Here is an 11,471-nt window from a genome sequence, read left to right on the forward strand (position 1 = left end):
TCATTCCAGAGGTCAAGCGGTACCTCGAAGAGAAAGGACTTGACTTTAAAGTGTTGCTGATCGGAGACAATGCTCCTGGCCACCCTGAAGCACTCCGGTTTGTGCATAACAACATTGAAGTAGTCTTTCTCCCCCCCAATACCACCTCCATCCTCCAACCTCTCGACAAAGGCGTGATTCGCTGTTTCAAGGCCACGTACACGAGGCTTACGTTCTCATGGATATATAGCGCTATGGATGCTGATCCCAATCTTAATGTGATGGAGTGTTGGAAGTCCTTCAACATTGCCGATTGCATCACTTATATTAAACAGGCAATGGATGCAATCAAGCCTGAAACAGTCAATGCATGTTGGTGGAACCTATGGAAAGAACGTGTGAATGATTTTAAGGGTTTCCCAACCATTGACAAAGAAGTGAAACGCATTGTTCAGGTGACCAGGCAAGTGGGTGGTGATGGCTTCGTCGACATCCTTGAGGAAGAAATTGAAGAATTAATTGAGAGCCATAGAGAAACATTGACTAACGAAGAGTTAGAGGAACTGATAAAATCGTCTACAGAAGACGAAGATGAGGACAACGAACAGGAAGAGCCAGCAAGCTATAATCTTCATAAATTTGCTGAAGTGTTCCAAGCAGCAAAACACTTGAATGATTTAATTTCTGAATATGATCCCTCTATGGAACAAAGCCTCAAAATCACACATAGTATTACGAACGATTTGAGACCGTATAAAGAAATGTTTGAGCAGCTCAAGAGACAACAGCGACAGTTGCCAATCACCATGTTTTTCAAGAAAAAACAACCAGCAGCAGATGAGCCTACCCAATCAACTTCTCAAGCTGAACCAGAGCCAACCACTTCGTCTACGACTCGCTCTCCGTCACCTCCGTCTCCTGGATCGACATCAAGCCCTGACGACCCCCCAATAGTGTTGTAAGAGGAAGAGGAAGACTAATCATCAGAGTGTGTACAGCGCCCATCTTCATCGTCTCATCATTCGTCGTCATCGCATCACCATTGTCATAGTCATCGTATCACCACTATCGTCATCATAGACTAGCAAGAATATCCAGGATGAATGGTGAGTGGTTAGGTTTACTGTTTTCCTTTTTTATTCTTTCATTCTTCCGTCTCTCTCTCTCTCATGTAATTAAAAATACTGTAAAATTATATTTTGCATATGTACTCTTTATTATATGCTGTACATTACTGTATACATTATACATATTACTGTACAGAGTTGTAGACACAAAACCATGTACAGTATACTGTACTTTATGGGCAATTTAAGGAATTTTCACGGGTAATTTTGATTACACGCTATTTTTGCCTGACGCGCTGACTTTAGAATCTAACCCCCGCGTAAGATGCGACTCCCCTGTAAATGTGAAGTTGGGCTGAAGACCTGGCATGAAGCTACTGGACTATTGTTGTACTGGAATTGGATTCCCTGGAAGGGGTGAGACCACAAGTGACCTGGCCAGAGGTTTGACAGGGTACACATGCTGCACTATAAGATAATGATCTGAGTGAAGGACTCTGCTTTAAATAAACCTACACTGGGGATGTTGATCCGCAGCTGGTAAGCTCTATTACAGAAACCCACGCTTCGGAGGAGGAAGAGGAGCCAAGATGAAAGGGAACAAAGTTATACACCTAACTTAAAACCAAGTCTTAAAGTTTCCCATGTAACAAACTTTCCCCAAAGTTCAATGTACTCACAAAGCCACGTGTGTACTGGTTCAGCCTATCAACTGCTGCTGCCTTGGCTAGCTCTTCTTTAACATAGCTAGGAGGGGATATATCTGGAAGGCCTTGACCAAGATTAACAATTGAGGGGTCTGCAGCCACCTTAGTAAATTCAACCCTAGGGAAAAATGTGTGTTAAAAGTTTTACCAAAAAAATTATCCTGCTCATTTGTCATACTTTAAATGTAAAAGCAATGGGCTGAATCCACAGTGGGCCAAATTCACAGAAGGCAATTGGCCTCTAGCAAAGGAAAAACCACTAGAGGAGAGGATGGGGCAGTGCAAAGCTACTGGGAACCCCAAGCGTGAGCAGAACCATCTGGTGAGATGGTGTCTCCAGAGCATATCTCCTGAACAGCCTGTATTGCCAGGACTCATATGGGACCCTGGCTGCAAACAAAAACTGACAACCCCCAACGTACTCCCTAAAGGAAGGCAGCAGTGAAACAATACTGCTGGGGTGAATCCCCCCACTCAGAACATATTGCATCTTCCTGGAGCAGGCAGGTGCAGTTACTGGGGTGAATCTAACCTGACATGTCTAGCAAACATTTAAGCCAGCAAGACTCACAGCATTAGCCAGTCCTCTCACTGAGCTCTCAAGTATCAGAGGGGTAGCCGTGTTAGTCTGGATCTGTAAAAGCAGCAAAGAGTCCTGTGGCACCTTATAGACTAACAGACATATTGGAGCATGAGCTTTCGTGGGTGAATACCCACTTCGTCGGATGCATGTAGTGGACCACCCGCGATTCGTATTCACCCACGAAAGCTCATGCTCCAATACGTCTGTTAGTCTATAAGGTGCCACAGGACTCTTTGCTGCTTTCACTGAGCTCTGTAAACATTCCTAGTCATACCAGTCTATGGGCCGATTCATACAGTTTGTTAGTTGTTCCATTAAGCCTGCCAAAAGCTAATTACAGAATTTTTCCTCCTTTTATGTGTGCTCTTTCCTTCTGCCCTTCCCTCACCATCCAAATGTTAACCAGATAAAAAATTACGGTTACAGGGTCACAGACACAGCCATCAATAACAGAAATTGCTGCGAGGAGTCTGAGGCAGGATGGTCACTAGTGAGAGGGCACTAAGTGCATTTAAACAATCTGTCCAACCCCTCAATTAATGTTACAAACTAATGAAATCCCACTAGTTGGCAATGACACACCTGATGCTACTTTGAGACCAATTTAAGCCCTGGATAAAAATATAGTAAAATATATTAGGTTAATTTCTACAGTGACATGTTCAAGATGGTTAAATGAAACCAGTGTAAATTAGCAAAGCTAGGTTGTTCAACAAAACTAATCTATAAATCTGTAGCCCCGTGTTGCCACCATACCTAAGAATCACAGGTGCTGGAACTAGTGGTTTCCATCATATACAGGGTTTACAATTTGGTTCAATAGCTCTCAGCACCCCCAATATACAAATTGTTTCAGCACCCCTGCTGAGAATTACTTTTGTTTTATGTTGGTTCATTCTGCACTTCAGAATTCTAACTTAGTCACAGCTTATGACCTTGTATTGGCTTAATACACATCACCACCACCACATTTGGCCCACTGAATCTATCTTCTAGGTATGCGTGTGGATACAATTCAGCACCAGGGATAACAAGAGTTGTATATCTCTGTGGTGCTGGATAAATAATCAGTTTAGAAAAGATAACACACTAGTTGATTTTTAGAATTCTACATATATTTTAATATGTCACTTACCATACATTGACATCAAGCCCTTCGATTCGTTTTGCGTTTTTGTGCTTGAAGGCCATTGTCTACAAGATCAAAATATATAAACAAAGGGGTTTTGTTAAGAATTACAAAGTCTTATATTGTTAGACATTGTAACATTGCATGAAAAACCCTCTCCTATGCCCTTTCAAAGATACCATAACTGAACAAGTTCAATAATATACCATTGCTGATATTATAAAAGCCTTAATGGATCATAATAGCTTGAGTTCAGTCTAACATGAAAATAAACAAAATACCCTACATTATGACTTACCCCTACACAAACTCACTGAAGTCAGGGCAGTGATGGAGGTCACGGCAGAATTTAGTGCAACAGCATTTGCCAGTGACCTACAAATGGGAAAAAAGGGTTTGAACCCTTTTTTAAAAAAAAAAATATATATATATAAAGATCTGAAGGGCTGAGTGACTTTCCTCCCTTTCCGATTTGAAAATTTGTATTTTCTACACAATTTTCCCTAGAAAAATCTATGGGTGAGTTCAGAACAGGTAGGATTATGACATCAGAAATACCATGGAAATGAAACATCATTCTGTTCTATACAGGTTCTCATACTATGCTCATCTCCAGAGTATTTGAGCACCATTTAGTAGTGCACATCTGTTCTGGTGTTTGGTCATCCTCTTGCCCCCGGAGAGAACTATGTGCAGTGAAGCATCTTTTTCTATCAGTTTGTTTTATTTATTTATAAAAGGGTTGTCGATTAGTCACAGTTAACTCACGTGATTAACTCAAAAAAAATAATCGCAATTAATCACACTATTAAACAATAGGATACCAATTGAAATTTATTAAATATTTTGGATGTTTTTCTACATTTTCAAATATATTGATTTCAATTACAACACAGACTACAAAGTGTACAGTGCTCACTTTACATTATTATTTTTATTACAAATATTTGCACTGTAAAAATGATAAACAAAAGAAACAGTATTTTTCAATTGCACCACAGTACTTGTATAACGGGAATCTCTTTATCGTGAAAGTGCAACTTACAAATGTAGATTTTTTTTGTTTCATAATTGCACTCAAAAACAAAATAATGCTATATTTTAGAGCCTACTAGTCCACTCAGTACTACTTCTCATTCAGTCAATTGTTAAGACAAACAAGTTTACATTTTACAGGAGATAATGCTGCCCACTTCTTATTTACAATGTCACCAGAAATTGAGAACAGACAGTCTCATGGGACTTTTGTAGCTGGCATTGCAAGGTATACCAGATATGCTAAACATTTGTATGCCCCTTCATGCTTCGGCCACCATTCCAGAGGATATGCTTCCATGCTGATGATGCTCATTAAAAAAAAATGTGTTAATTAAATTTGTGACTGAACTCCTTGGGGGGAAAACTGTATGTCCCTGGCTCTATTTTACCCGCATTCTGCCATATATTTCATGTTATAGCCGTCTCGGATGATGACCCAGCACATGTTATTTGTTTTAAGAACACTTTCACTGAGGATTTGACAAAATGCAAAGAAGGTACCAATGTGAGATTTCTAAAGATAGCTACAGCACTCGAACCAAGGTTTAAGAATCTGAAGTGCCTTCCAAAATCTGAGAGGGATGAGGTGTGGAGCATGCTTTCAGAAGTCTTAAAAGAGCAACACTCCGATGCGGAAACTACAGAACCCGAGCCACCAAAAAAGAAAATCAACCTTCCGCTGGTGGCATTTGACTCAAAGGATGAAAATGAACATGCATCGATCCGCATTGCTTTGGATCATTATCGAACAGAGCTCATCATCAGCATGGATGCACGTCCTCTGGAATGGTGGTTGAAGCATGAAGGGACATATGAATCTTTAGCGAATCTGGCATGTAAATATCTTGTGACACCAGCTACAACAGTGCCATGCGAACACCTGTTCTCACTTTCAGGAGACACTGTGAACAAAAAGCAGGCAGCATTATCTCCTGCAAATGTAAACAAACTTGTTTGTCTGAGCGATTGGCTGAACAAGAAGTAGGACTGAGTGGACTTGTAGGCTCTGAAGTTTTACATTTTTGTTTTTGAATGCAGTTATTTTTTGTACATAATTCTACATTTGTAAGTTCAACTTCCATGATACATAGATTGTAATACAGTACTTGTATAAGGTGAATTGAAAAATACTATTTATTTTGTTTTTTACAGTGCAAATATTTGTAATCAAAAATAAAAATAAAGTTAGTATCATACACTTTGTATTCTGTGTTAGAATTTAAATCAATATATTTGAAAACGTGGAAAACATCCAAAATATTTAAATAAATGGTATTCTATTATTGTTTAACAGTGCGATTAATCGCAATTACTTTTTTTAATTGCTTGACAGCCCTAATTATATTTTATATAATATATATATAGCTATTTGTTTGTTAGAGAAGGCAAGGTCAAAGACATGGACATTGCACTTGGAGCAGTTTGCAATAGTCATTAAGATTCATTGAAAGTATTTTTATTCAGACTACTCAAAACTTTTTAACACTTATTTATCTCAAACACTGGGGAGAAAACGTTTTTGTTATAAACACACACGCTCTTGAATTAGGGGCTGAGAAAATTCACATATAATAGACCTCCGAGGATCCTTCCTATAAAACCAGGGATAACCAGACCCGATATTTGTGGTATCTTTAAAGTTTACAAACACAACAACACACACCGAAAGAGAGAGAAAGCAGGAAAAACTCTTCTGGCCTTCTTCATACAGTCTAACAAAGAATAAAAGTGCAAACCCATCCCCCCTGCCTCCCGCTTTATAGTGCAGACAGTAACTCAATGATAGAACTCAATAACTGCGTTAAGATCATGCCTGCATAAAGTGTGGGATCAGAAATCAGTGAACCAAAACTTTTGTGTCAGAAACTAGGCCTAACTGGTGGACAAAAATATTGAGGGGATGGGATATTCCACCCATCGCTACCTTTCAAGGTCCTTCAAAAAAGCGACTTAGGGCTGTCAAGCAAGCTTCACCATCATGACTGCCACCCCCACTGTCTCCTGGAACCCATGACCATCTTCATCCTAATCCCTCCTAACCATGCTGGGCTAGAGAGAGGGAGCCAGATGACATCACAACCTCCAGAAGTTTCAGCTAAATCCTGAACACAACCTGGGATGTAAAACTTCACTCCCCCCACCCCCGCTGTGCTCTTTTCCTTACGTACCACATTTCTTTTCTTTCCTATCGCTCTCCCCTTTCTCCTTCTGTCTAATATGAGCCTGGCTTAGTCAGCCAAGACTGCATATTTTGCAACACTGCTGTGAGCCTGTGACCAGAGAGGCAGCTAAAAGTAATGCCCGAAGCACCCCAATGCTGGGATGAGCTTGTTGAGTCCCAGAATGGCTAATAAGATGGTGTGCCGTGCCTGTTTTCTCCAGCAGTGAGGTTTGCAAGTGAAAGTCAACTTCAGAGACAAAAGCTACATTTTCTTTGCTATTCTTTTCTCTCCCCCTTTGTTTGTGTCTTGTTTTTTCCTCTTACGAAATGGGATTTGACTTTAATAGCAGCAACAGCAGCTCCAGCCCATCTCAACTAACTTCTTCTCTTTCCACCCAAAATGACAGTTACTTCAATCTTTGATACCACCTAAGAGATTGTCAAACCACCTCTCCAGGTAAAGGGAAGGGAACAAGGGATTTTGTAAAACAAAAGCCTTATTCAATACTTTACATTTCAAATGCTTTAACTGTTTTTCATTCTTTTTCTGTATCTATAATAAAGTCTTAGAAAAATTTTAATGGTGTGTTTGCCATGGTACTGTACTAAGGAGGCTGAGGTCTTTGTATGCCAAACCCCAAACCTTGTTTAAAACTATTTAATGTCGGACAGTATCTGGGTTATATTAACACCTTTGGCCCAATTATTCCACCTAATTTAATACTAACAGGCCCCAATCCTGCAAACATACACATGCTTAATATTATTGGTGTGAGTAGCCCCCACTGGTTTTGATTGGACTGTTTGTGCTAGTAAAGTTAAGCCCATGTTGCAAGTGTTTGCAGGATAGGGGCCTATGATGTCAAATCACTTCTTTCACTATAATTTTATTGCACAGGCCAGATTCTAATCTCAGACACATGGCACAAATTTCAACGAAGTTCAGCATACTACAGGTCCCATTTATCCCAACAAGACATCAAATCCGTTTTGGAGAACTTGGCAAGTGAATGTGCCAAGGGACATATCCAAATTGTGGTTAAAAGGGAGTTTTGGTTAGATATGGTCCTTTACCAGATTACTCTGGCATATGCAGGTGTCTAAAAAGAGTACTCAACCTCTGCACTGATGAGCACAATGCAGACTGAGATTAGTGTTTGGCTAGAATACACCCCCCAATAATATGAATATTTTATCATGCCCTTTTCAAATAAGCACTTCTGGCAGCTTCCCTGTTTTCACATGCTAGACTACTTTTTTTTTACTATGTAGAACTGAGAAGTCTAGCGCTGAATCTCTCTAGTTAATAATCAGAATTCTGTGTGGTCCAGTGGGTAGCTCATTGCATTGACCAACTCTTAAGATCTCTTCAATTAGCTAACCACAACAGGCTGATCAATAGCAGGATTGTTATGACTGAATTATAGTAAGTTTAAACGGTACTAAATCTCTCTCTCCTGGCTGAAATCTTACTGAGAACTAAAAGATTCAGCCTTCATATCACAGAACATTGTATGTTCAATTGTTAATTATTACAGCTTTCTCTCCCTATGTACCTTGATCTTAGCTTTGATTCTGATGTCATAAAATGGAATTGATGACCCGGTATTGGCTATCAAGGGTCTCAGCTCAGTTTTGAATTCTAGCTCTGCTTACTTCAACTTTTAAAAGGCCAAGCAATTAATTATACCTCATTTTAATAATTTCAGTTAAGAGAATGGGGCTTTCTTCCAGGGAGAAGAAAAAACACTACTGAAGTGTGTCCAGATGCTAGTGAGAATGCTGAGAATTTCCCTATTTTATATCATACACTACTCTTTCAATTACATTATTGGTTCTACCATCCTTCAAGCTAAGGAATGGAAGTGATTTATTTAAGATGAAGTGCTAGCAGAGTCTTAATCACCTGAAGTGGATCAGTGTTAAGCAACACAAAGTATTCCCCCTTCAAGATCTAAATTCATGGCCTCCAAGCACATCCAGACCCTATTAGCAATGGTTGTTTTAGAAAGGAGATGAATAAGAGGGGACATGACAGAGAAGGTGCTATTTACCTTTTCTTATAATAGAAGTACAAGGAGACACCCAATGAAAGTGAAAGTTTAACACGGATAAAAGGAAGTACTTTTACAAAATGCATAATTAACCTGTGGAATTCAATGCCATGAACTATTATTGAAGCCAAGAACTTAACAGGATTCAAAAAAAGGATCTGTACGGACAATTACAACACCTACGCCATTATTGGATAAGATATAAAACACAATGCATATAAAACATCCTGCTCTAGGGCATAAGCCAACTTGGCTTGGACTTTAAGAAACTTCCCCCAAGGGGAATTTATTCTATAACTGTACACTATGGGGGTCTTGCACCTATTTCTGAAGTATCTAGTGATGGCCACTGTCTGAGACCAGGATGCTGGACTGATCCAGTAATGTAATTACTATGTTCCATTACACTGTCCCTAGCATCTCCTCTATCATGGTGAAAAACTGCACCTTCTTTTGACAAAGTTAGATATAAAATGGTGTCACATGATTCCATAAGCAACTTAAGTGAGACTTCAAGAATATATTGTAGTCAATACACTTAATCAAGTGTAGCTCTCTCTCAAGTACCTGTATAGCTAGCTCCTATTGGCATAGTATCTCAGCACCTGCAACACTCCTGTGAGAAATACTATTATCCCCATTTTATAGATGGGAAATGGAGGCCCAGATCCACAAAGGGACTTAGGCATTGCAACACCTAAGCTTTAGGCACCTACAAAAATCACTAGAACAACAGTGGGATCCACAAAGCCTGGGTTAGGCATCTAGGGTCCCTATACAGTCAATGGGGAGAGATACGCACCTAAGAATGTAATCGACAAATGCCAGCATGCTAGATGGGAAGCACATAAGCTAGCCAATGGGCGATGCCTATGAAAGATGTGTGTTCTAAGTCCCACCCCATCAAAAAGTTAGGCGCTTAAGTGCAGGGAAGTACCTATCTCTGCTTGCAGTCCACAGCTGGGAACCTCTCTCCTGAAGTCAGGTGGCTTAGGTGTCTAGGCAGCTCTTGTAAGAAATGCCAGAGGAGAAGGTGGTTGTAGTGGGAGACCTAGGTTCAATTCCCCCCTCCACATGAGGGGGAAAGAAGATCTGAACAGGGGTCTTCTACCTCTAAGGAGAGTACACTAACCACTAGGCTAGACAATATTCAAATGACTGAGCGCTCTCAGTCTCTCTTGTTGAAGGTGTTCCACGTTGGAAAGACTAAGATACCCATGTTACAATATCACATAGCCTAGTGATTAGACAACTCTCTTGAGAAGTGGGAAATCCCAGTTCATATCCTCTCTCCCCATCGGGCAAATGGGAGACCTGAACCTGGGATCCCTGCATCCCAAATGAGTGCTCTAACCACCACGAGGGAGGCCTCACCATCACCTCTTATTTTTGAATGGGGCCCGATCTGGTAGGCATACTCTGAGCATGCATATTGGACTGGGGCTGGTCGGCAAACGTCTACCATCCCCTGGTTTGTGGATTGTACTAGGGCTTAAGCAGGAGATGGACATCCAGACACCTAGAGTGAGGCAGCAGTGCACATGCTCAGAAACATAGGTGCCTAGGGAACTTCTACAGCGAAAAATTTAGGGACCAAGTGAGTTTAGACAACTACAGAGTTAGGTGACAGCAATGAATTGCCATGGTCTAAAACTGTGAGTTAAGCACTTAAGTCCCTTTATGGATCTGGGCCAGAGAGACTGACTTACCCGAAGTCACACACGAAATCTATGGTAAAGCAGGGAACTGAACCTCTCTCTTGAGTCCCAGGTTAATGCCCTAACCACGGGACCATCTTTCCTCCCCAGTGTCCACTAATATTGCCTTAAAGAATGAAACAGATATGTAGAACAACAACCATGCTAGTGTGGTTTAACATTTGATTGATTTGAACAATAATTTATTGCAGTTTTCATATTAAATGTCTGGGATTAAGGCAACAAAAAATGGAGAAAACATAATGCTTTGTGGACTTCCTCACAGAACATGGATGAATCTTAAACTGCCTGGCAAAAATCTCATTTTTATCATCGGTTCAGTGAACTAAACCAAGTAGACATCCAATCCAATATATACTTACCGGCAGCATCACAAAATGAGTGCATCTCTAAAATAAATACAGCATGACATACATATAGTGTAATCTACAAACTGATGGAATACATACTGCAGAGGTCGAAAATCTGAAGAATCTTACAGGATAAACTGTCTTCAGTAGCTGTGTCCTAATGCCAAGGCAGCTGAGGCTTTGCTGAGCAAAAAACATGCCTGCACAATAATTTATAAGATTAAAAAAAAGATAAGCCTTTATCTAGTACTTACAGATGCAAGACCAGAAATGTGCATTTCCTACACAAAGTTAAGCAATTTTAGAGCCTGAGATTTTTCTTCTTCTCCCAAACCTACCCACACCCACCCTAGTAGCTTATTTCCTTATCATACCTAAATATAGGGGTGAAGCTTTTTAAACAGTGAGTTTGCAAGACATTTTTTAATATAATGTAAAAGGAAGTTTTAATCTATTTGACAGAACTGAATTAAATAATGGTCTCTTCACCAAGAGATGGATGAAAATAAAACAAAAACAAAAACCTAAATCCAAAGTCTATACAGCTAGGGGATTGATAATGGGATATGGAAACTTGTCTCTAGCCCACTACTTCAAATCCAGCCAGGTCTGGAGCAACTAAAAATTACCATCATCTGATGGCTTTTCATTAGCATATTTGAAACAAGTTAGTGGTTGCAGATGG

The 11,471-nt window shown here is 40.0% G+C and overlaps 1 protein-coding gene across 1 annotated transcript in view; it reads right to left on the reverse strand.

The window, feature by feature from the left end:
- KYAT3 (kynurenine aminotransferase 3) overlaps positions 1-10,986 on the reverse strand; it is a 30,062-nt gene extending 19,076 nt beyond the window's left edge. Inside the window, exons 1-3 of the mRNA XM_065409511.1 lie at positions 10,886-10,986; positions 3,472-3,530; positions 1,727-1,871 (exon numbers count right to left, since the gene is read on the reverse strand). Of these exons, the coding sequence (XP_065265583.1) occupies positions 1,727-1,871; positions 3,472-3,530; positions 10,886-10,984 (303 nt within the window). The 5' untranslated portion in view covers positions 10,985-10,986. The remainder of the gene's footprint in view (positions 1-1,726; positions 1,872-3,471; positions 3,531-10,885) is intronic.
- Positions 10,987-11,471: the final 485 nt, after the last annotated feature.

Source organism: Emys orbicularis, chromosome 8, assembly GCF_028017835.1.
Source record: "Emys orbicularis isolate rEmyOrb1 chromosome 8, rEmyOrb1.hap1, whole genome shotgun sequence".
In the NCBI taxonomy this organism is placed as follows: domain Eukaryota; kingdom Metazoa; phylum Chordata; order Testudines; family Emydidae; genus Emys; species Emys orbicularis.